Genomic DNA, 26735 nt, shown 5'->3' with positions numbered 1-26735 from the left:
CTCCCAAGCATTAAAGTGTAAAAACCAACGCCACTGCGAGAATTTAATGAGGAGGGCTATGTACTGTTCTCTACTCTCAGGCCCACCGCTGACTATATGACACAACACTTCTTGGCATGTGGTGATATTCTCTCTTTTTTAATTTCCTTGACATAGTTTTTTTGGAGTGGGTATCAAGGCTGTAACCAGCCCAGCCCAGGCCTCTCAGTCACCCCAGTGCAACATTAATGCATTAGGACTGTGAAAATGGCATGCCACATCTCTGTGACTATATTCTCCGGTAATAGGCCACATTACACAGTTTATCAACCCTTATGTGCATACTGAAATGTAACACCTATGAGAATAAAGTGGGGCAACAAAAGGAAACAATTATTCTGATTTGGTCCGCAATAGCAGTAGGAATGAAATATTATGAAAACATTATTCAAGTTCACCAGTAGCCTCTAGTATATTCTATTTCACATTGTAAATATGGTTTTGGCCCTGACTCTTGGAATTGGCCCTGTATATACACTGCCGGTCAAAAGTTTAAAAACACCTACTCATTCAAGGCTCTCTCTTTATTTGTACTATTTTCTACATTGTAGAATAATACTGAGGGCATCAAAACTATGAAATAACACATATGGAATCTTGTAGTAACCAAAAAAGTCTTAAACAAATCAAAATATATTTTATATTTCAGATTCTTCAAGTAGCCACCCTTTGCCTTGATGACAGCTTTGCACCCTCTTGGCATTCTCTCAACCAGCTTCATGAGTTAGTCACCTGGAATGCATTTCAATTAACAGGTGTGCCTTCTTAAAAGTTAATTTGTGGAATTTCTTTCCGTCTTAAAGCGTTTGAGCCAATCAGTTGTGTTGTGACAAGGTAGGGGGTATACAGAAGATAGCCCTATTTGGTAAAAGACCAAGTCCATATTATGACAAGAACAGCTCAAATAAGCAAAGAGAAACGACAGTCCATCATTACTTTAAGACATGAAGGTCAGTCATTGCGGAAAATTTCAAGAAGTTTGAAAGTTTCTTCAAGTGCAGATGCAAAAACCATCAAGCGCGATGATGAAACTGGCTGTAAGACCGAGAGTTACCTCTGCTGCAGAGGATAAGTTCATTAGAGTTACCAGCCTCAGAAATTAATGCCCAAATCAATGCTTCACAGAGTTCAAGTAATAGGCACACCTCTGATGAGTCCAAATTGGAGATTTTTGGTTCCAACCGCTGTGTCTTGGTGAGAAGCGGTATGTGTGAACAGATTATCTCTGCATGTGTATTTCCCACCGTAAAGCATGGAGGAGGAGGTGTTATGGTGTGCGGGTGCTTTGCTGGTGACACGGTCTGTAATTTTTTTGAATTCAAGGCACACAACCAGCATGGCTACCACAGCATTCTGCAGCGATACGCCATCCCATCTGGTTTGGGCTTAGTGGGACTAACATTTGTTTTTTAACAGGACAATGACCCAACACACCTCCAGGCTGTGTAAAGGCGATTTTACCAAGAAGGAGAGGGATGGAGTGCTGCATCAGATGACCTGGGCTCCAACAATCCCCGGACCTCAACCAAATTGAGATGGTTTGGGATGAGTCAGACCACAGAGTGAAGGAAAAGCAGCTAACAAGTGCTCAGCATATGTGGGAACTCCTTCAAGACTGTTGGAAAAGCATTCCAGGTGAAGCTGGTTGAGAGAATGCCAAGAGTGTGCAAAGCTGTCATCAAGGCAAAGGGTGGCTATTTGAAGAATCTCAAATATTAAATACATTTTGATTTGTTTAACACTTTTTTGGTTACTACATGATTCCATATGTGTTACATCATAGTTTTGATGTCTTCACTATTATTCTACAATGTAGAATAGTCAAAATAAAGAAAACCCTTGAATGAGTAGGTTTTCTAAAACTTTTGACCGGTAGTGTGGCTTACTTTCTTGTTTTCTTCTTATTTCTATTTCTTGTGTGTTTTTGTTCTACTTTACTTTTTTATAGTACTACTGATATTGATTACTGTATTGTTGGGAAAGTGCTTGCAAGAGAGGCATTTCACTGTACTTGTGCACTTGACAATAAAACGTGCAACTTGAAATGTATTCTACTCTATTCGGGCAAAAGCTAAGTATTAGCTGTTTTAACTGCATTACAGCCTGGCACCGCAGACACACAGTGAGTAATGGAGAAAGGCTAAAGTTAAGTTCCTAAAGCTTTCCCAAAAGAGTCTAGCCTCACTCACAGCAGGTTTGTACTCTCTTTGTAAATATTTGATGGGGGTACAAATCATGAGTGGCTGGAAGATTGTAGTGAGAGCCTTGACTTTGTTTTGGAATTGCCGGTGCAAGGGAATAAAAGTGTCCAGAATCGATGAAGGGGGTGAAAAGAAAAATGTTTTTAAGAGAGGCAGGCAGGCATGCCAGGAGGCGAGGGGGACTGCGAAAGGGGAACAGTGATGGATGAATTTTAGCACTCTCCCACCAGGGTCTGATTGAGTGACCAAACAAACACTGTGAAATAATGCCAGTGATAATCCAAAGTAAGCACATTGGGAAACTGACTGAGCTTCGTATAAACAACTTCAGACTTACTCCACCCTCAAACTCCTTCTAAAATAAAAGTTAAACAAGTAGAACAAAACCTCCCCAATATAAAACACCCCCTCTAGTGGTCCAGCTCAAATGTGCTATAATGAGTCACACTGTACGGTAGCCAAACAAAAGGTATTCATTTAGTCATTAGAATCCCAGAGAGATGATCATAATTCAAAATGATATCCTTAAGTGTCCTCAGCAGTTTGCATATTGATGCTGCCATTGAGGCTCATGCTGAATCTTAATTATTAACTTGTTTAATGCATTAATTTATCCCATTGCTTATACCACACTGCATTGAGCACTCAGACCTGTGTGTTTGTGTGTGTGTCCTTTTGACGTCTGTACTTAGCATTCCATGGTTGCTAGAGGAGCGGCCAAGGAGGATCACTAGACAACCTCACAGAAAAAAAGGGCATTTACGTCCATGGGCACTGGCTTGAGCTGCTTTAATGTGTTATTAATGTCTCCTACATGGCTACAGAGCCATGCTAATTGTGACCAGAGAGAGAGGTAGAGACAGAGAGAGAAAAGGAGAGCAAAAGAGAGGGAGAACAAGGTTGAGCCTGAGAACTCCAATGGGGGATAGTTTTCAGAGGACTAAAACAGTGTTATATTATGTAATGTTACATTATGTTGTCATATTATCCTATGTTATATGATGTTATGTTATATTACATTATATTATGTTATTTTATATGATGTTATGTTATATTACGTTATATTGTGTTATGTTATGTTATATTATATGATGTTATGTTATATTATTCTATGTTATATGATGTTATGTTATATTACGTTATATTATGTTATATGATGTTATATTATGTTATGTTATAAGGTAGTGTATGTCTACTAGTCACATGTAAAGCATTTACAAAATAAATCATTTTGAAAAATCTGAGAAGAAAGTTTAATCGCTTAACACTTTCAATGTCAAACTACTCTTGATCACAAAAAAAGTTAAGAGGAACGGAGTGAAGGGTGACTTTCAGTGTTCAAAAAGGCTGAAAAGTCTATTAGATATTTGAAGACACAAATCAATGTTTCAATGGATTGTCTGCACTCAAGCAAATGGCTTGATAGAGAACATAAGAGCTGTAACGTGTGTGGATTTTTGTCATAGCAACCGTAAAGACAGAAAATCTATCACTGGGCAAACAACTAAAAGAGCTCCAACTAAGCTCTTCCATTCCATTTTTTGTGATAAAACCCCACTTTTCATCTATCCAGCAACAACAACGAAATATGTGAGAATAAACAGATAACTAGGCTTCGCCATCTCAGGACAGACTACTCATTTGAGTGTGTGACAGGCTCACTTTATTTTCCTTCCCCCTCCTGCTGGTGTTTGTTTGGCTCCTGTGTCAGTTAGTCTTGTCTGCCTCCTCACCCGACAGCCTGTCAGTCCTGGGCGTTTTTACACTGACCAATCCACTGAGATGAAATCCTCCCCTGGCACCACACTGCTCCTCATGCTCCGGGGTCTGGCAGCCTGGCAGGCAGGCAGCGTTACAGCCACAGAGGGGGTGAGAGTTTACCCCTCTCTCTGTCTTACCACCTCCCCCTCCTCTCTCCCTCTCACAGCAGGCATCACTGGTGAAATGGGCTGTCCTTTTCATTTAGATCCCAGGCCTGTGGAAAGTAGTGGAAAGGTTTGGGAGAATGGGAGGAAGAGTGTATGGCCTGTCAGCGGTACATCCTCTGGTCTTTATCCCGTTCATGTTACGCCCTCTGGCCTCCTGTTTCTATCCCATCCCTGCTGTTTCACCTGAGGGACTGTCTGTGATAGTACCGCTGAGAAAGAGGTTACTTTGCAGGTTGCCGTCAACTCTATTGCAGCCCAACATTCAGCTGCTCCTAAAGGACATTGGAAAAGCCGTGACTTGCCTTTTATAAACCTCTAATCTGCCTCTCTGGTAAACAGGGATAGCGTACTTGAATGAAAGATCATTATGTACAGCAAAGTCTTAATTGTTACTTGACATGTGCGGAATTAACTCTTGCAATTAACTTTCCATAATGTATGCATTATGGAATTATGTATGCTCTTTGTCTCCATCAACCACTGTGAGGAAAATATTTTGACCATTGTTACTAATCCATGTATTACAATCCATGGGAAACAGTACATGGTAATTCTATTGAAGCATTACAGGCAGTATATTCCATGCAATGTAAAAATTACATTTAAAAAAACGTTGTTTCAACCAAGTATTATTAAGTAACTGGTTCCACAGCCTTTTCATTTGTTTGCTCAACTTTTCAGTCAAAGTGTTGCCTGAACTTAACATTTTTAGCAGGCCCAAAACGTAGGCAGAAATCATGTGTTTGCTCAATTTGTCTCTATGTTCATTCAAATAGAAATTATTGTTGGCATCTATCTAAAAAAAGTCTGTGGAACAGGTTACACAAACACACAGTGCTTTTAACTTACATAGTTGACACACGTTGACATTTTTTATATTTAACTAGGCAAGTCAGTTAAAAACAAATTCTTATTTTACAATGACAGCCTACTCCAGCCAAACCCTTCACTAACCTGGATGACACTGTGCCAATTGCACACGACCCTATGGGACTCCCGATCACAGCCGGTTGTGATACAGCTCAGGATCTGTATTGATGCCTATTACACTGAGAAGCAGTGCTTCAGACCCATACATGATTAAATTGTGCATGTTTATTACACAATAATTAGTATTCAACATGTTCTCACCTGGGATTTGAACTCACAACCTCTTGGTTCACAGCATTTCAATCTTCCTGCTACGCCACCATGGCTGTGCCAATAACTGAATTCCCATGTATTTCCACACTTTGCACTTCAAAGTAAATCTAAGGTCTGTTAATAGTAAACCCAAGAAAAACAATTTTATTTATCATAGTGATTAAGAAGTAACATTAAAAACAGAGTAATATGCCCCACCAACATTAGACAACTGAACCTAAAATTGCTTAAATAAGTAAATGAAAATCATTGAATAGTCAGATTAAATGATAATTGACACAGACATGGTGGCATAGCAGGAAGATTGGAATGCCATAAATCAAGAGGTTGCGAGTTCAAATCTCACATGTTGAATAATAATTACTGTATAAATGAACATGCACAACCTAAGCATGTACAGTATGTCAACATGAGTAAGATGAAAACATTGTATGTTAAAAGCACTGTGTGTGTAACTATACTGAACAAAAACATAAACGCAGCATATAAAGTGTTGCTCCCATGTTTTATGAGCTTAAATAAAAGATAACAGAAATGTTCCATAAGCACAGAAAGTTTATTTCTATCAAATTATGAGCACAAATGTGTTAACATCCCTGTTAGTGAGCCTTTTTCCTTTGCCAAGATAATCCATCCATTTGACAGGTTTGGCATATCAAGAAGCTGATTAAACAGCATGATCATTACACAGGTGCACCTTCTGCTGGGGACGACAAAAGGCCACTTTAAAATGAGCAGTTGTGTCACAATGCCACAAATTTGTCAAGTTGAGGGAGCGTGCAATTGGCATGCTGACTGCAAGAATGTCCAACAGAGCTGTTGCCAGAGAATTGAATGTTAATTTCTCTACCATAAGCCCCCTTCAACATTGTTTAGAGAATTTGGCAGTACATCCAACCGGCCTCACAACCACGTGTAACCACGCCAGCCCAGGAACTCCAAATCTGGCTTGTTCACCTGCGGGATTGTCTAAGATCAGCCACACGGACAACTGATGAAACTGAGGACTAATCATGTCTGTAATAAAGCCCTTTTGTGGGGGAAAACTCATTCTGATTGGCTGAGCCAGGCTCCTCTGCTCCTAAGTTTGCAGGCCTATGAACTCCCAGGCCCACCCATGGCTGTGCCCCTGCCCAGTCATCTGAAATCCATAGATTAGTGCCAAATGAATTTATTTCAATTGACTGATTTCCTTATTGTCACCGCTGTCGTCGGGAAGGAGACCAAAGTGCAGCGTGGTGAACGTACATTTTCCTTTATTATGGAATGACGCCAACAAAACAAGAAACAAAATAAACAACCGTGAAGCTTATGAGGGCTAAGTGCCACTAACACAAGTCAACTACCCACACTGAAAGGAGAGAAAAAGGGCTACCTAAGTATGATTCCCAATCAGAGACAATGATAGACAGCTGTCCCTGATTGAGAACCATACCCGGCCAAAACAGAGAAATAAAGAAACATGGAAAACAAAGCATAGAATGCCCACCCCACATCACACCCTGACCTAACCAAATAGAGAAATAAAACGTCTCTAAGGTCAGGGCGTGAAACTTATACGAACTGTAACTTGAAATTGCTGCGTTTTATTTCTGGTCAGTATAGTTCCACATTCTTTTTTTAACCAAAATAATAATTTCTAGTTGAATTAGTACATATGTATGAGACATAGTGAGCAAACACATCATTTTAAGTTGACTGAATTGTTGCATACATTTTCTCATGTTGGAGCTAAGTTTGGGCCAACCAAAAATGTTAGGTTCAGGTAACACTTTGACCAAAAAGTTGAGTAAACAAATAAATGGTTGTTGAACCAGTTACTTAATAATAATTATTGAAACAACTAGATTTGTATGTGTTTTTTTTACAGTGTGCACATCAAATTAAGCCTTAGTTAGCAAGTGTAACGGATGTGAAATGGCTAGCTAGTTAGCGGTGGTGCGTCACTTGCTCTGAGACCTTGAAGTAGTGGTTCCCCTTTCTCTGCAAGGGCCGCGTCTTTTGTGGAGCGATGGGTAACGATGCTTCGTGGGTGACTGTTGTTGATGTGTGCAGAGGGTCCCTGGTTCGCACCCGGGTCGGGGCGAGGGGACGGACTAAAGTTAAACTGTTACATTGATGCTGTTGACCCGGATCACTGGTTGCTGCGGAAAAGGAGGAGGTCAAAAGGGGGGTGAGTGTAACGGATGTGAAATGGCTAGCTAGTTAGCGGTGGTGCACACTAATAGCCTTTCAATCGGTGACGTCACTTGCTCTGAGACCTTAAAGTAGTGGTTCCCCTTGCTCTGCAAGGGCCGCAGCTTTTGTGGAGCGGTGGGTAACGATGCTTTGCAGGTGACTGTTGTTGATGTGTGCAGAGGGTTCCTGGTTCGCGCGAGGGGACAGACTAAAGTTATACTGTTACACAAGACATGTGATTGAAAAAGTGTCTACTTCAATGCATGATGAGGGTTAATGGACACCCTGCATCTAACAGCGTGAGATGTGCTTCTCACAGAGAGAAAGAGCTGGGCAGGAAACACATTAACTGAACCGGAGCGCACTGGAACCAATCAGACCAACCCACTAAAAGAGAGGGAAGCAGAAGGAGAAAGAGGGAACGCAGAAAGAGCAGTTTTAAAGAAGCAAAGGGCAGACCGGTAAATAATCCTTAAACTTGAAAATAATTATGGGAAACTCCCACCACTTCCCATCGAAAATAATCCAGTGAAGACTTGATTAAAACAATGAGCTGGAACAATAGAAAAGGGGACGCCGAAGCCCACTGTTGACTGAAGCAGCTTTTATATTCAGCAGGTCATTAAGCCCAAGCGCTATGGCAAGAAATAGGGAAGGCAGCCCGGAATCTTCCCAGCACAGACCATGTTTCCCAGTAGCTTCCTGGGTTTCAGAGTATGAGGCGAAAAACTGATGAGCGACAGAAAAAAAATGGAATGGCTAACTGAGCAGAAATGCTGATGATAACTCTAAACACAGATTTTAAATCTTCTTCTTCTGTTTTATTCAAAGTATCATTATTATTACTATTATTGTGAAAATATTAATTAATAGTATTATCAGCATTATTAATTGCCCTAATGCTGTAAATGAACAGCATGACTAACAGAAAGCTAATTCAGATAACTACAATACACAACACATTGTAGTGTGTGGTCGTACAGTTCAGCATCTCTCTCCACAAACCACACTTTCATCAAGAACCCTGCAGAAAATCACTAAGCAACTGCAATATGACAGCGTCCCACGCAGTTAACTGTCTGCTTCCCCCCATATCTTTTAATCAATCTATTAGGGGGAGCTTGGCGACGATGACAGGCCCAGTGACTGATAAAGTGACCTGGCGGACATTAGAGCTGCTCCGGCCTGTGCGAGAGGCAGATAATAGCCAGTGCTGGGAGAGATGATGATGATGATAATGATAATGATAATGTTGTTACTGAGGCCAAAAGCATATCCAATCCTCCCTAAATGTCAACCTTTAGCCTACTATCGCACACTGAGACTTGAAATTGAAGGCGCTCCCGGCTCAGAATGGATAATAAACACATTATTTCATTCTATCAGATTCAAACAATTGCACTCTCCCCAGATGACAATGAAGGGAAGATAAATAAATAAAAAAGGAGAGGAAAATGAAAAGATGTGCTGGCTCAGGAGCTTCTCATAAGATTACAATGACTGTTCTGTTCAGCTTGTTCTGTGAACTACATACATTCATTTCACAGACAAGGGGACTGATCGAAGGCCAAACTGATCTTTTTCTCTCCCTCCATCTTTACTTTTAGTATCCTTGGGCTGAATGGTGGAGAACTGAGTGACAGGGCAATGTGTTCTGTCTTTCATTACTAGCCTGGCTGTGGCTAGACTCAGTAGTACACTCACACCCAAGCTGGGGACTGGAGGCTGGAGCCGGTGCCCTATGGCAGGAGACATAGGGCACCGGTGAGACATAAGTGATATTCAGACATAAGTGATATTCAGCACTTTTTATATCCCAAACAGATGTTTGTGCGGCCCCACTGCACAGTCGGCAAACTGGCCCTTACGGGAAACTGAAGAGTGCAGAAGCCTCTTTCACAGAATATTGACAAGAATAATAGAGTTGCTATGTTGTCCGTCTCCGTCTACAGTGTTCGGCTGTATTGGTGGAAGACGTCATCCCTCCTGGACAGATTCTGCACATTAACCGAATAATCTGCCAGGACTGAATGAGATTAGCAGGACAATGAGCAGCGGTTATTAAAGACTAAACAGGTTTTCGAATTTCGGAAGAGGGGGGGGGGGGGGGGCATTTGGTCCATGTACTTGCCCATACCTTGCAAAGAGAAAGGGGGAAGCTCTTCGTTCCGGTTCCGCTCCTCGTTCTAGCATCTCTTCTCTTAACATGTATGGACCAAGAACTTAATCAAGCAGCTATCCAATTATGCAAGACTTTAGTTCTGGGTTAACCGAGATTACAAAAGTAATTTTACATTTTAGTCATTTAGCAGACACGCTTACCCAGAGCGATTTACAGGAGCAATTGGGGTTATGTTCCTTGCTCAAGGGCACATCATATTTTTCACCTAGTTGACTCCGGGATTCGAATCAGCGACCTTTCAGTTACTGGCCCAACGCTCTTAAGCGCTAGGCTACCTGCTACCTATTGACATTACATTGAAGGAGATGTGAGTGTGAGTATTGTGAACAGTTAAAGCATGTTTAATGCTCAGGGGGTAAGTTCACAGTTTGTAATAAACTATTACAGTCCAAAAAACTAGTTAAACTAGTTGAACTTTACAAAACAGAAAATATTGGTGATGAAATATAACATGCTTTATCCTTGAACTGGCATTCTCTTTCATTTTACATTTTAGTCATTTAGCAGACATTCTTATCCAGAGTGACTTACAGTAGAGTGCATACATTTTTTATTTCATTTTACATACTGAGACAAGGATATCCCTACCGGCCAAACCCTCCCTAACCCGGAAGACGCTATGCCAATTGTGCGTCGCCCCACGGACCTCCCGGTTGCGGCCGGCTGCGACAGAGCCTGAGCGCGAACCCAGCCCAGCGCGAACCCAGAGACTCTGGGGGCGCAGCTAGCACTGCGATGCAGTGCCCTAGACCACTGCGCCACCCGGGAGGCCATTTCACTCTCTTACTATCACTTTAGTCATAACTAAAAACTATCACTTTTGTCAAACAACGGCTTCCAGCAACACATACAGAAGCGATAAAAGTCAGCTTTTCGCTACCCGTCCCACCCAACCCCTAATGTTGCATACAGCAGGCTGACACCTTGATGTTCGAAACACTGCACACCAGCAGAGAGCGAAAGAGAGAGAGAGACAGTCCCAGTCCTTGGGGCGTGTATTTGCCCTTCTGTGACAATGTCCTGTTCCTCAAGCATTCATCACTCCTCTAATGCAACTCCATCCTCCTCCTGTTCTGAATTCAGGCACTACTGCTGAGCTACACACTAAAAAAAAAAAAAATCCTGAAGGATTCTTTGGGAAGGGTGAGGGTTCTATGTGAACCATAATGACTCAAAGAACCCTTTGAGCTCTTCAATGCTTATTTACAGTTCACAAAAGGGTTCTTTGCTCTTTTACCGATATTTTAAAATGTAGTGGAGGTGGTGGTTCTTAAGAATATTTTCGGGCGTGCTTTGCTCACAGCTCTTTTGTGCAACCGTGTCATTCCAGTTGATCTAATGTGTTGTGTTATGCCATTGCATGTTATTTATACTGAACAAAAATATAAACATAACAATTTCAACAAATTTGAACTGAGTTACAGTTCATATAGGGAAATCAGTCAATTTAAATAAATTCATGAGGCCTTAATCTATGGATTTCACATGATTGGGCAAGGGCACAGCTATGGGTGGGCATGGGCCCGCCAACTTAGGAGCCAGGCCCACTCACTGGGGAGCCTGGCCCAGCCAATCAGAATGAGTTTTTCCCCACAAAATAACTTTATTACAGACAGAAAAACTACTCAGTTTCATCAGCTGTCCAGGTGGCCGGGCTCAGACGATCCCACAGGTGAAGAAGCCGGATGTGGAGGTCCTCGGCTGGCGTGGTTACACGTGGTTGGATGTACTGCCAAATTCTCAAAAAAAAATTGGGAGGTGGCTTATGGTAGAGAAATGAACATTCAGTTATCTGGCAACAGCTCTGGTGGACAATTGTGCAGTCAACATGCCAATTGCACGTTCCCTGAAAACTTGAGGGAGCGTGCAATTGTACCATTGTGTTGAGTGATAAAACTGCACATTTTATAGTACCCAGCACAAGGTGTACCTATGTAACAATCATGCTGTTTAATCAGCTTCTTGATATTCCACACCTGTCAGGTGGAAGGATTATTTTGGCAAAGGATAAAATGTTCACTAACAGGGATGTAAGCAAATTTGTGCACACAATTTGAGCTAAATAAGCGTTTTGTGCATATGGAAATGTATGTTATCTTTTATTTCAGCTCATGAAACATGGGACCAACCCTTTTCGTGTTGTGTTTATATTTTTGTTCAGCATATGACTATGGCCAGTAATGGTGTCTTGTGAAAGACTCATGTATGGCCTTGTTTCAATTGAAAACAGTTGACTCAATCAGTCAGTGGTTCTCAATTCTCTCCTCAGGGACCCCCAGCTGTTCCAAAGGTAGCTCAATTCATTCAACTTGCCAATTAACACAATAATAACACCTATGGAATTTTAACAATATAACAAGGCTAACCACAGTAAAAAAAAATGTAAAACTGTATGGTTCTTCGAAAGGATCTACAAAGAACCTTTCAGACTGAGAAACACTATTTATAGAATCATTCACCATAAAGGTTCTACAAAGAACCATAAACAAAGCTTCTATATAGCCCCAAAGAGGGTTGTAACCATAGCGGAGTCCTTTTTTGGTGCCAAATATAACTTTTTTTAATGGTTCTTAATATAACCATAGGAAAGGGTTCTTTATAGCACCATACAGGTTCCATTTAGAACCTTATGAGCATGATTCTTTATTGAACCTTCAAAAAGAGTTCTATATAACACCAAAAAGGGTTCCGCTATGGTTACAAGCCAAAAAAACCTTATCTAGTACCATTTAGGGGGGAAATGGGGGAGGGGTGTGTACCACATCCATCCCTCCCTCTGTCCCTCCATCCTTCTTCTTTGCAGTTTGACCCCCACTTCTGACTGATCCCCGTCCCTCTGGTTGATTTCCCTCTAGATTAGTGATCAGATGTAATGTGAGAAGGGAGACGAGTCAAAATGAAAGGAATCAGAATGGTTAACAAGGATCCATCCCCATGTTTCCTTCAGCTTTTATGATGGAATGTCAGAAGAAGTTAGAAATCAAGTATGAAGTGTGGATTCCTCAGTAAAGTAGGCTAAGTTTTGTTTCACAAAATCCAAAACGGTAGAGACCAGGGGTGACGGACTAGACTTGGTTTAGGATTTGCAAAGAGCACACAGCACAGTAATATATATATTTTCATATTTTAGAGTTAGAGAAAATATGGTAAATGAATCATCACCAACACAGAGCAAGAGAGAGAGAGATAAAATGTGACACACACACAATGTATTTCCAGCATGTAAATTACCATTATGCTTTGCAATGCACTTCATACTTTCCCTGTAGATATTACGTCGTCTCTCTTCAGAGACATTGGATCCCATGTAAAATAATTGAATTACATATCAAGGTTACATGGGAATTAAAATTAGTCTCTTGGCTTGCAAATAAGCCTATATAGCAGAACAAGACGTAATGTATAATGAATCTCATTCAAAGTTGTGATCATTTCATTCTACAAAAAAAACCATCTCACATATTGGATTTATATATATGCGTATGATAAAACAAAATAATCTGTGTTGAAGATGCCAGGAGCGTCCATAGCAGCGCCTTCCCCTGAAGGGACTGTCAAGCAGGCACAAATACATTTCTTGGACGTGCAGTCATCAGATCAAATTCAAAAAGCTTGAGGAAACTCGCGTGCCACGCAGTCAAGGTCACCCAAATACAAATTTTACAAAGAAACCATAGGGACAACGGTGCGAATCATCTAAGCGTCCGTGCGGGTATGTTATAGCCTATATTCGCAAATCCCAAGGACCTTTATTAGTCCGAGCATAGTCAAATATCGACAATTATTTATAGGAATGTTTCTATTTAGCATTCCAAATGACGAAGCTCTCCCCGAGCAAGATTTCCATTGATTCGGGAAGTCATCGTTACTCTCTCGTTTTCTTTTAGGCAAGTCAGAATAGGAACATTGTTCCAAGACTCAAGGATGTAGCCTAAACCTATAATATGTTATAAAACAATTCTGTATCGAGGTCAACTGGACCGCAACTGAGGGTAGTTGGGTGTCAAATACCTGTTGTTGCTTGCCCGCTAACGATGATTGTTTTATCTGCTTTATATGTTAATCCATAACCTTGTAGTTAAACTCATTTGGAATGTGAGATAGCCTCATACAAAGATAAATCTACATGTTTGCAGCGCCGTTGATTTGTCTTTTCTGATCTGTAGCCTCACGGTTGGGAGATAACGGTTTCGTTGCATGGGCGATCCGCTGTCAATTATCAAGTCTATTTCTGAGTATTGTATATACATTTCAGAGGGTTGTTGGAACAAAATAGTCTATATTGGTAACACTAATTCTTATCATGATCTTTCCTGGTGATAAATGCGCGTCGCGAGTTGATGGAGATAAAGTGGAAGGGAGTTTCACCACCTTAGAATGACTGTAACCTAATGGAGATATAATAGATTCACGAAAAAATAGCCATGGAAAAGCAAATCATTTGGCGTCAGAAATGTACATTTCCATAATCCCAAATAATATAGTTGACCGTGGTTAGTGTCTGATTGAATGTGTATTCTAATTATGAAAAAGGCGCATGGAACAAATTTGCACAGCATTATGTTATAGACTGAACACGTCAACATTACAGGTCCTTAATATGCCACTCGTGTATGAGCTGAGTTTAGTCATATTGCACTAATGTTCCCTAGAACTACTCCACGGCTTTTCAAGTCATCACCAATCCTGAAAACAGAGATTCGACTTCGAAAAACTTACCAGGATGACAATCGGCCCAAAAGAGAACGAAGGCAGACAAGATCAGAGACAAGATCCACCAGCAACACGATTGCAGTAGCCTCCGCATGACAAAATTAACATTGAGAGCAAAAAGGGCAACTGTTGAGTTATCCGTCTGATCAAATAATTAATGTCCGCTGCGTAAAAACAGCGCAAATGCTGCTAAATGTAGGCTAGTGACTGTTCAGTGGAATTATATGCAGTGCTGTCTGGAACGTCCAGAAAACAGCCTTGACTTCTCAAAACCTCCTTCCAAACAGCTTCTTGATACTCCCAAAGAAAAACATGTCAGTTAGGAGAGATATAGCTTTCGAGCTTGAATCAGTTCATTCAACAAGAATCGAGGGGATAGGAGCAGAAGACGCTAGTGGCAGTAGGCTAGTCCATGCATCGGAGAGCTGCAGCGGTTCTGCTGGCGAAAACAGAGAGGGAATAGTTGGAGCGGCACTGGAAGCTTTCCATTCCTCCATCCAGGAAGTAGCGTGTGAATCGAAGTCTGGCAGAGACTTTAAAACAGGCTTGGGAGAAAAGGCGAGGAGAGGAGGGGAGAGAGATGGGGGAGAGGGAGCGCGAGAGACGCAGAGCTCACTCCTCCGGATCCTAGCGCCGGGTAGTAGCTCACTATTCAGCTATATCAAATCAAAATCAAATCAAATTTATTTATATAGCCCTTCTTACATCAGCTGATATATCAAAGTGCTGTACAAAAACCCAGCCTAAAACCCCAAACAGCAAGCAATGCAGGTGTAGAAGCACGGGGGCTAGGAAAAACTCATAAATGACCAGCATGGTCAAATAATAATAATCACAGTAGTTGTCGAGGGTGCAACAAGTCAGCACCTCAGGAGTAAATGTCAGTTGGCTTTTCATAGCCAATCATTGAGAGTATCTTTACCGCTCCTGCTGTCTCTAGAGAGTTGAAAACAGCAGGTCTGGGACAGGTAGCACGTCCGGTGAACAGGTCAGGGTTCCGTAGCCGCAGGCAGAACAGTTGAAACTGGAGCAGCAGCACGGCCAGGTGGACTGGGAACAGCAAGGAGTCATCATGCCAGGTAGTCCTGAGGCATGGTCCTAAGGCTCAGGTCCTCCGAGAGAAAGAAAGAAAGAAAGAAAGAGAGAATTAGAGAGAGCATACTTAAATCCACACAGGACACCGGATAAGACAGGAGAAATACTCCAGATATAACAGACTGACCCTAGCCCCCGACACATAAACTACTGCAGCATAAATACTAGAGGCTGAGACAGGAGGGGTCAGGAGACACTGCGGCCCCATACAATGATACCCCCGGACAGGGCCAAACAGGCCACCTTGCCTAAGCAAAGCCCCCACTCCACTAGAGGGATATCTTCAACCACCAACTTACCATCCTGAGACAAGGCCGAGTATAGCCCACAAAGATCTCCGCCACGGCACAACCCAAGGGGGGGCGCCAACCCATCAACCCCCAACCCAATAGCCAACAGTTTAAAGGAGCAATCTGCACTTCGAACAATAACAAAGTGACAACCCGCCACTGATTTAGTAAACAGCTGGGGCTGAAAAAATGTACCCACTCTCAAACTCATGGACAGAGCTATGGATACAGGGACTGATCATCCATGATATCGATATTATAGTTTTAACCATGTTTTGAGGATATAGGCTACATTGTTTGTTTACATTTAAATTGTTTATGAACAAAGGAGTAAAACAAGCTCATATTTTGGGTTCTGATGGGGTACGACAGTTGAACTAAGCTCCTGAGGCCTCAATACATTATATTCTTCAAGAATCAATGGGTAGGCTATACTCATTCATTTATAAGATGGATGTAGCAACTGCAGATTGCCATTTAATGGAACATGGTAGCCGATCTGAAAAAGCTGTTTTAGAGGCAGGTTGAATTAAATATAAATTACCATATGATGTTGACTGTTGATGTTGACATGTATTAATGGAAACAGTTCTATAATCTATTGGTCTATATGTCTATCTGTTTTACCATACATTATTATGCACACCTGAAAAAAAGATCCTTAAAAAACCCACTGTATTTGGTTGTTCAATGTTATAGGCCTACACCCCTTCGGTGTGTGGGAGTAAAAACTAACAAGCACACACAGGACAAAGCTATAACAAACAAATATGGCCTTGACAAAGGCTACACAGCTTCAGCTTTGACATATAATCGATTATGTTGGCAAACTGTCAACAACATACAATGCCAATTGCAGTAGAAAACCATTCTCATTCACAATGAGCTATACATGTAGGGGACTAAACAATAGAGATGATGCATTAAAGACAAACTGTATTATGTTGCAAACATATACCATAGCCATTTACACTCGTACCTGAAAATGGCAGATCTTTGCACTCATAAACACCTAAATTGGAACGCAGTGGCTGTACAGTAACATGCTATGTATGACGTCATGGATATGGCTCTGCTCTTGGGCAACTTTTGCACATTTGTTGTTGTCTGAGTGAGGGAAAAGCTGAACATGAAGAGGACTCTATGTATTCTGAAAGATAAGACATTGAGGATTATCATGATTACCACTTTGATGTCATACAAACAAGCCAAACACCTGTGAATCCAAATGTGCACTTCACAGTTTCATAGCATAAACTCATGTCATCTACAGTGTCAACGTTTTTGATCACTATGTTTGATGTACAGTTACAAGATGACAAGGCATTGTGTTGTTCTGAACAGAATGAGCCTGTGTTTGTCTATTGTGAAGAAAATTTGCCACACACACAAACCTGAACGTACTATGAAAAAATTAAAATGTGTTTCCCTGAATTTGAACTGTGAAGCCTAACACTGTAATATCATATTTTATAACTTAGCTAGTCATGTTGGCAATAGAACAAGCTTTCAAATTATGCCCACCTGAACTAGATTGTGATTTATAATTGACTGTTTTTGGATTGAGGTAACAACAGTAATTGTGTGATGGCCAGGATGCAGGTTTCTGTTTTAAACAAAACAACTACAAGTGTGCTTGCGGTAGTTCCTCAACTGCACAGATAGGAGAGCTTTGAGTCATAAAAGTGCATTGAAATTACTTAGGAGCTGTGCACGCTTTGGAGAGGTGTGTGGCCACTTGGAGACACCAGCTAGTCCTCTCACGCAAACCCTTGTAATTGTTTTGTCTTATGTTGAATCTTCCCCACATTTCCCAGTAATTTTCTTATCATGTTACTAAATATATCCAGAGTATTTTCATTAACAACAAATGTGGTGGAAAGTACAATAAATGTAAAATGCACATAAAATCAACAGTGTTATGTTTGGATTCTGTCTTGTCTCATGTCTCACCTTCGGTCTAATACTTTTCCCATAATCTCCAAACTGTTTCCTTTCAAATGCTACCAGGGTTATGCATATGCATTTCATATTTCTTCTGTAAGAAACATTTCAATTCAGCACTATCCATTCCCACGATTGTAGAGGGTTAAGCAAAACATTGTTTGGTCCTTGACTTGTAAAGGCAAAAAGGTGACACTACTTGAACCTGCTTCCATAATAATAATTGCATAACAGATGTACTGAAACTAAAATTCATGACAACTGGTGTCAACTTCTGGCAATTCATTTAACACATGTATGAGCATCTGAAGAGTCTTCATATTTTCATATAATTATTAGACAACTTCTACTGGTGGTTCGATTGGAAGAAAAGGCAATATATTGGACACTTGGATTGGAGAATCAGCAAACTCTGCTGACTAGGGTACCAATTTGACTGTATTTCAGTCTGTCATGCCAAGATGTTGGATCATTCCTGCCTGACATATTCCCACTGACATCTGTATAACAGTGAATCAATACATTTCTTCTCAATCAACTGCACACAGTGGACTCAACCAAACGGTGACTTTTATGACAAAAAGTATTCCGCTGAGTGGCATCTGATGGACAATGAAGCGTTTTTTTTGGTTAGTCTCCTAACAACCAATTTAAAACCCACATAAAAAGCTTCATAAACTTTGCAGCTGCTAATACACTCTCTCTTTCACCTATGTAGATTAGCCCAAAATCACCCTGGTCTGTCAGTTTAACTGAGTGTTTAATTAGTAGTGCTGTAATGTTGAATTATAGGCCTTGAGGGATGGTTCACATTCTATATTACATTCTACTGACTGGCTCTTCCCTGGTTATCTCTCGTCTACCTTGCTGTTTACCAGAACTTCTTCTTGGTCACAATCCCGGATCCGGGAGCACCCCCATCAGTAAAAAAGCTGACTAGCATAGCCTAGCATAGCGTCACAAGTAAATACTAGCATCTAAATATCATTAAATCACAAGTCCAAGACACCAGATGAAAGATACATATCTTGTGAATCCAGCCATCATTTCTGATTTTTAAAATGTTTTACAGGGAAGACACAATATGTAAATCTATTAGCTAACCACGATAGCAAAAGACACAACTTTTTTTCCCCCACCATTTTTTTCCTGTATAGGTAGCTATCACAATTTCGACCAAATAAAGATATAAATAGTCACTAACCAAGAAACAACTTCATCAGATGACAGTCTGATAACATATTTATTGTATAGCATATGTTTTGTTAGAAAAATTTGCATATTTCAGGTATAAATCCTAGTTTACCATTGCAGCCACCATCACAACTCTCACCAAAGCAACTAGAATAACTACAGAGACCAACGTGAATTACCTAAATACTCATCATAAAACATTTATGAAAAATACACAGCGTATAGCAAATGACAGACAAAGATCTTGTGAATCCAGCCAATATTTCAGATTTTTTAAGTGTTTTACAGCGAAAACACAATATAGCATTATATTAGCTTACTACAATAGTCAACCACACAACAGCATTGATTCAAGCCAACAATAGCGATAACGAATAAACCAGCAAAAGATATACATTTTTTCACTAACCTTCTCAAACTTCTTCAGATGACAGTCCTATAACATCATATTACACAATACATATAGAGTTTGTTCGAAAATGTGCATATTTAGCGGCACATATCGTGGTTATACAATGACAATAGTAGCCAAGCTGCCAACAATATGTCGGGAGAAATCTTGGGAGAGGCACCTAATCTAATCAGTAACTAATCATAAACTTGACTAAAAAATACAGGTTGGACAGCAAATAAAAGATTAGTTCTTAATGCAACCGCTGTGTTAGATTTTTAAAATTAACGTTACTACGACATACAGCGTGCGTTAAAGCGAGACTGCACCGAAATTAATGGCGGAATATGAGTTTTAAATTTTTCAACAGAACAACGAATTAACATCATAAATAGTTCTTACTTTTTGATGAGCTCCCATCAGAATCTTGGGCAAGTTGTCCTTTGTCCAAAAGAATCGTTGCTCGGTTGTAGATTGTCGCCTTCAACTTTGGAATTAGCAGTAAACATTAGCCATGTGGCCCAGACGTGCCCAACTCACTAGAACGCAGCACAAATAAATATCCGAAAATCGCAATATACTGATATAAACTGATATAACTCGGTTTAAAATAACAACATTATGATGTCTTTAACACCTATATCGAATAAAATCAGAGCCGGATACAGCTAAGGGCTATAACGGGAGCTTTCTAGAACGCCATCCTGAGGTCTGTCTTGCGTCATGGCGAATGAAGGAAAGACTGGACCCCACGTTCCCAGTCCATTTATATGGCCTCAGATCTGCCTAGCAACTCCATTCCAATTCTCACTATTTGCTGACATCCAGAGGAAGGCGTATGCAGTGCATCTCAACCAATAGAAGACATGCAAATTAATAAACTGACCTCAGAACAGCCTGGCTGATTTCAGATTTCTCACTTGCTGACAGGAAGATTGCTCCAACTCGAGTTCTGTTTTACTCACAGATATAATTCAAACGGTTTTAGAAACTAGAGAGTGTTTTCTATCCAATAGTAATAATAATATGCATATTGTACGAGCAAGAATTGAGTACGAGGCAGTTTAATTTGGGAACGAAATGTTTACAAAGTGCAAACAGCACCCCCTATTGAGAAAAGGTTTGTTCTGTGTTAATTGGATATTAGTGGTAGTGAATTAAAATACTTTCAGCAGATATCAGTCATAATATGTCTTCCAATAATAAACCTCTTTTGAATTATTATCATGCTACTCATTTAACTAATCATCAGGAAGGATCATCCATATCAACAATATATCCCATTTCCAGTTTTAAAAAGGTACATAAAGACCTACAGTAAAGCCTACATACTGTAGTTCAAACGTTACCTACAATTAGCCTACAATGAATTAGGAATTTGTAAATCAATCAATTTGTAAAATAAAGTAGGTCTTCTCAATATCATTATAGAATAGTACTGTTAGGATACATTTTGAATAGGCTATGGGTGCGTTTGATTGGTAAGGCAAGTTTCAGATCAACATGGCAGTGTTGCCATTGTTTATATGTTTTTCTTTATAATGTCAAAAATAAACATCTCCAACCCCCAATATCACACACACACAAACTGAAATCCAATGTGTACATTGTACAATCAATTTGTGAAAGAGAGCCTCAAATGTCACATTTATTTGTATATATATTCACTGTAATACATGAATCGCGGCAATGTTGGTTCCTGTTTCAGTCATATCTATGATCACATTCGCATGGGTGAAACAAAAACACCCTAATGATTGGTGAGAAGGGGGTAGCAGCATCCCAGTATGCCGACCGGAGTATGGGTGAGTCAGTGTGTTAAAAGGAAAGTAGTGGGTGTGTGCAAAGAAGTGGGTGTGTTGAAAGGAAAGTAGTGGGTGTGTGCAAAGAAGTGGGTGTGTTGAAAGGAAAGTAGTGGGTGTGTGCAAAGAAGTGGGTGTGTTGAAAGGAAAGTAGTTGTTGTGTGCAAAAAAGTGGGTGTGTTGAAAGGAACGTAGTGGGTGTGTGCAAAGAAGTGGGTGTGTTGAAAGGAAAGTAGTGGGTGTGTGCATAGTAATAGGTGTGTTGAAAGGAAAGTAGTGGGTGTGTTGAAAGGAAGTAGTGGGTGTGTGCAAAGAAGTGGATGTGTTGAAAGGAAAGTAGTGGGTGTGTGCAATGAAGTAGTGGGTGTGTTGAAAGGAAAGTGGTGGGTGTGTGCAAAGAAGTGGGTGTGTTGAAAGGAAGTAGTGGGTGTGTTGAAAGGAAGTAGTGGGTGTGTGCAAAGAAGTGGGTGTGTTGAAAGGAAAGTAGTGGGTGTGTGCAATGAAGTGGGTGTGTTGAAAGGAAAGTAGTGGGTGTGTGCAAAGAAGTGGGTGCGTTGAAAGGAAGTAGTGGGTGTGTGCAAAGAAGTGGGTGTGTTGAAAGGAATGTAGTGGGTGTGCACAAATAAGTGGGTGTGTTGAAAGGAAAGAAGTGGATGTGTGCAAAGAAGTGGCTGTGTTGAAAGGAAAGTAGTGGGTGTGTGCAATGAAGTGGGTGTGTTGAAAGGAATGTAGTGGGTGTGTGCAAATAAGTGGGTGTGTTGAAAGGAAAGAAGTGGGTGTGTGCAAAGAAGTGGCTGTGTTGAAAGGAACGCAGTGGGTGTGTGCAAATAAGTGGGTGTGTTGAAAGGGACGCAGTGGGTTTGTGCAAATAAGTGGGTGTGTTGAAAGGAAAGTAGTGGGTGTGTGCAAAGAAGTGGGTGCGTTGAAAGGAAAGTAGTGGGTGTGTGCAAAGAAGTGGGTGTGTTGAAAGGAAAGTACTGGGTGTGTGCAAAGAAGGGTGTGTTGAAAGGAAAGTAGTGGGTGTGTTGAAAGGAAAGTAGTGGGTGTGTGCAAAGAAGTGGGTGTGTTGAAAGGAAAGTAGCGGGTGTGTGGAAAGAAGTGGGTGTGTTGAAAGGAAAGTAGCGGGTGTGTGCAAAGAAGTGGCTGTGTTGAAAGGAAAGTAGCGGGTGTGTGCAAAGAAGTGGCTGTGTTGAAAGGAAAGTAGTGGGTGTGTGCAAAGAAGTGGGTGTGTTGAAAGGAAAGTAGTGGGTGTGTGCAAAGAAGTGGGTGTGTTGAAAGGAAAGTAGCGGGTGTGTGGAAAGGAGTTGTGTCGAAAGTGCTCTGCTATTAGGTTAGACGTTTTTGATTGAGCTGTGTTTTTGTCTTCCGTTTCTTACCATACAACTATTACATTGAGCTACTGTACTGTGAGAGTTTGGACTGACGTTTTTAAGATAGAGGATGAGTCTGAGTCGTATTTCACTGTTAGTTTTACACGGATAATTTTAAATGTTCAGTTGTAAAACTGATGACTGTTTATTTGTGATTAAAAGTATTGATGATGGGTGTACTGTTGCTTCATGTGTTGTATGTGTGTGCTTACTGTGACTGTCACCCTGATATTGGCTACTAGGTAGCTACTTCCCACTCCGGTTGCTGGACAGTAGTGCTTGTCAATGGGGAGCAAAGGGCACTGTGTCCCAGTGTTGTTGCGTTCATGCCCTCCCCATTGAGTAGTAGACTGTATATAAATAAAATCAAATTGTATTTGTCACATGCCCGAATACAACAGGTATTTCAGCTTACAGTGAAATGCTTACTTACAAGCCCTTAACCAACAATGCAGTTTTAAGAAAAATAAGTGTTAAGTAAAAAATAGATAATATATATATATTTTTTTAAACAAGTAATTAAAGAGCAGCCGTATAATAACAGTAGGGAGACTATATAGCGGGCGTACTGGTACCGAGTCAATGTGCGGGGGCACCAGTTAGTCCAGGATATATGTATCAGTGTGACGTCTAGACGGTTATAAATATTAGTTATTTCTTGTGTAGGCTGCTATCCTACTGCTATCCTACTTGAAATAAAATCATGTGAGAGAAAAAAATCGCCACAATATCTACCGCCGGCGACACAACCATGTGCCTACGGACTTGACAACACTCAGCACTGGTCGCCGACTTGCTATCGACTCGTAGTGCAGCCCAATCAGCCAAGCAAAACGGTCTTGGGTGCCAACAAACCTGCCCAATTATCTGAATCGCTTTCCATACACCCACTCCTTTCGACACACCCACTCCCCAATAGTCTGTCGCCATATTGGGCTGCAGCTACTCATACTTGTGATTGGTTGACAATAGAGCTTCACACATTGCGGCGATGGCTGTAGGAAGAAGTTGGTGAAGAGCAACTGCAGAACTTGCAGTCAAAATTGCTTTGATCACATGAATTTTGTAAAGTTCATGCAGTCGACAAGTAGGCGCAAGTCGGATTTTTTATCCCCATAATGCAACCCACTTTGAAAGGTTGGTCACCGACTTGACAAAAGGGATCCGCTCAAACGCGCCCAATGTATGACGTTTTAGGGATTCAGAACGTGCATATAAGCGTATGTGGCTACAATCATTGTGGAACTTGTAGTCACATTAACATGCTAGAGAGGCACTTCCAGCACCCTTGTGCAACACTAGAACTGCACTACCCATAGATCATTCGGGTTATCAAGACTGTCTCAGACACGGAAGGTGAGTGCTCCAGTCATTTTCATTTCATGCAACGAGGACGAAATAATGCAGCAATATTGTTATACATTTTAGCTGTATTGATTGAATGAATGTATTGATTTAAGAATTGTAAGCGAATGAAGATGATTAGCTAAAATATTTAACTTAACTTGACGTTAATAATGTTTATTTGATAGGAAACATGTCAATGCATGTGCATTAGGCTACAGCCACCGGTCAGTTAAAAGATCTGACAACCTGATTGCGGAAAATAGGCCCACATAATATTTCGCTGTGAGCGAAAGCAAACTGTACGTGCGTTCAGTACACGGATGCGTTTCTATCTAGTGAAACCTAATATAATGGAGCGTTGCCTTGTCCACGCTACGCGGTGGTATCTTTAACATTGTTTCATTACAGAACCGTTCATTCTAGACACATTTTTACCGCAAAATAATGTGCCAAACAGTTTTTCAGAGTTACGTTTCATGGTCATGTAGTGTTATTTAAAGATCCAACATGAAATTGCAGACGGGGATTGTACAACGGAAATTAATAGACAATTGTAGGTCTATTTGACGTTGCCATTTTTTATATTTAACTCAACTTCATGGATTATTCTTTTTTTTAACCTAATAATAGTCTCTGATGCTGTTACCATTGTCATTACTGTCTTTTTTGTAAATTTTTTACACTGAGGACAGTGTCCCCTTCAAGTATGCTGGTGACTGACAGCTGCAATAAGGGCCTTTTAATCATAAAGATCCACCAGAACTATGCATGCTTTTAGTCTATCAGCATGTATGGTTTTATAATGTGTTCCAATATGGATGATTGAAGGTCTGTTCTGGCCATATTAGCCTATACCATGATGAATAACCAGAAAAACACAAAATCCCTCTCCTCTTCACTTTCAGTCTAAACTCCTCAAAAAGGGCCAGTTGGCTTCTCACTCTCGTTCAGCGTCAAACCCTGGGATGCACACTTTTTTATTTTTTTTAATAATAAATGTTATTCCATTTTCGTGGTATCCAATCGCTAGTAATTACTATCTTGTCTCATCGCTACAACTCCCATACAGGCTCGGGAGAGATGAAGGTCGAAAGCCATGCGTCCTCCGAAGCACAACCCAACCAAGCCGCACTGCTTCTTAACACAGCGCGCCTCCAACCTGGAAGCCAGCCGCACCAATGTGTCGGAGGAAACACCATGCACCTGGCCCCCTTGGTTATCGCTCACTGCGCCCGGCCCGCCATAGGAGTCGCTGGAGGGCGATGAGACAAGGATATCCCTACCGGCCAAACCCTCTCTAACCCGGACGACGCTATGCCAATTGTGCGTCGCCCCACGGACCTCTCGGTCGCGGCCGGCTGCGACAGAGCCTGGGCGCGAACCCAGAGACTCTGGTGGCGCAGCTAGCACTGCGATGCGATGCAGTGCCCTAGACCACTGCGCCACCCGGGAGGCCCAGGGATGCACACTTTTAACGATTGTGAAAACAAAGTGACAGTGTAACAGCGGCACAGTCCCACCATTCATTGTATGGGAAGAGTCAGAGAGAATGCTGAAGTCTACACGCTTGGACAGTAATGATTGTATTGTATTTTACTGGGTGTGACAGACTGATGTAGACGTTGTGTTGTGAGGCGGTGTCATTCCTAAATAAAGCTTAGTCTTTATAAAAGAAACCCAATGAACTTAGTCACATAGGCATGGCCTATCCCTATATAACATACTGTATCCTGTCCTTACAAAGTAGTTTTTTATTTAACCTTTATTTAACTATGAAAGTCATTTAAGAACAAATTCTTATTTACAATGACGGCCTACATCGGCCAAACCCGGACGACGCTGGGCCAGTTGTGCGCCGCCCTATGGGACTCCCAATCACGGCCGGTTGTGATACAGCTTGCATATAGACCATACATGTACAGTTCTAACACAGTGCAAGTAGGCCTAGTTATTACAACTGAAACCTGTTTTCAGTTTGTCTTTACAAATGTATATTTAGTGCAAACATTAGATTTGCAATAAAGCTCGATTAAGTATGTTGAATCCTGCTCTCACTCTAGAATTACTGTTTGATGAAATTAGTCAGAAACACTGAGCTTATGAGTTTGTTTACAAATGATCTTATACAACTTAGGACCAGCTATAACAGAATATATAACAGCTGCTATAACAGCTTTAATGTAAACTCTTTGTAGCCAATTTATACCTATTTACATGGTACAATACAAATCTACTGTGCATTCGGAAAGTAATCAGACCCCTTGAATTGTTTCACATTTTGTTACATTGCAGTCTTATTCTAAAGTGGATTAAATAGATTAATAGTTTCCCCCCCTCATCATTCTGCACACAATACCCCATAATGACAAAGCTAAAACAGGTTTTTAGATTTTATTCGCTCATTTATTAACAAATAAAAAACTGAAATATCACATTTACATAAGTATTCAGACCCTTTACTCAGGACTTTGTTAAAACACCTTTGACAGCGATTACAGCCTCGAGTCTTCGTCTTGGGTATGACGCTACAAGCTTGGCACACCTGTATTTTGGGAGTTTCTCTCATTCTTCTCTAGATCCTCAAGCTCTGTCAGGTTGGATGAGGAGAGTTGCTGCACAGTTGTTTTCAGGTCTCCAGAAATGTTAGATCGGGTTCATGTCCGGGCTCTGACTGTGCCACTCAAGGACATTCAGAGACTTGTCCCAAAGCCACTCCTGCGTTGTATTGGCTGTGTGCTAATTTAATCAATTTTAGAGTAAGTCTGTAATGTAACAAAATTACTACTTTACGAATGCACTGTATGTAATTGCTTGAACTATGCTTTAACCTTAACTAAGTTTCAACTACATTGACTACATCTGAATGTGTGGACTCATGTTACTAGACACTTCAGACACTTCACACCCTCTGACCCTCC

General features: G+C 40.9%; 2 protein-coding genes across 5 annotated transcripts in view; one reads left to right on the top strand and one right to left on the bottom strand.

Moving 5' to 3' along the window:
• The window catches only part of LOC129851013 (receptor-type tyrosine-protein phosphatase gamma-like), a 325487-nt gene extending 310565 nt beyond the window's left edge, over positions 1-14922 (bottom strand). For both annotated transcript variants that reach the window (XM_055917161.1, XM_055917162.1), the window contains exon 1: positions 14391-14922. In XM_055917161.1, the coding sequence (XP_055773136.1) occupies positions 14391-14478 (88 nt within the window). In that variant the 5' untranslated portion in view covers positions 14479-14922. The remainder of the gene's footprint in view (positions 1-14390) is intronic.
• Positions 14923-23630: 8708 nt separating this feature from the next.
• The window catches only part of fhit (fragile histidine triad diadenosine triphosphatase), a 359526-nt gene continuing 356421 nt past the window's right edge, over positions 23631-26735 (top strand). Inside the window, exon 1 of one of the 3 annotated variants that reach the window (XM_055917160.1) lies at positions 23631-23826. The gene's annotated coding sequence lies outside the window, so the exon portion shown is untranslated. The remainder of the gene's footprint in view (positions 23827-26735) is intronic. The other 2 variants (XM_055917158.1, XM_055917157.1) reach the window with 2 other exon arrangements.

This window comes from Salvelinus fontinalis, chromosome 3, assembly GCF_029448725.1.
Source record: "Salvelinus fontinalis isolate EN_2023a chromosome 3, ASM2944872v1, whole genome shotgun sequence".
Lineage (NCBI taxonomy): Eukaryota > Metazoa > Chordata > Actinopteri > Salmoniformes > Salmonidae > Salvelinus > Salvelinus fontinalis.
The sequence above is the reverse complement of the archived record's forward strand: the minus strand, read 5'-3'. Positions and strand labels throughout refer to the sequence as shown.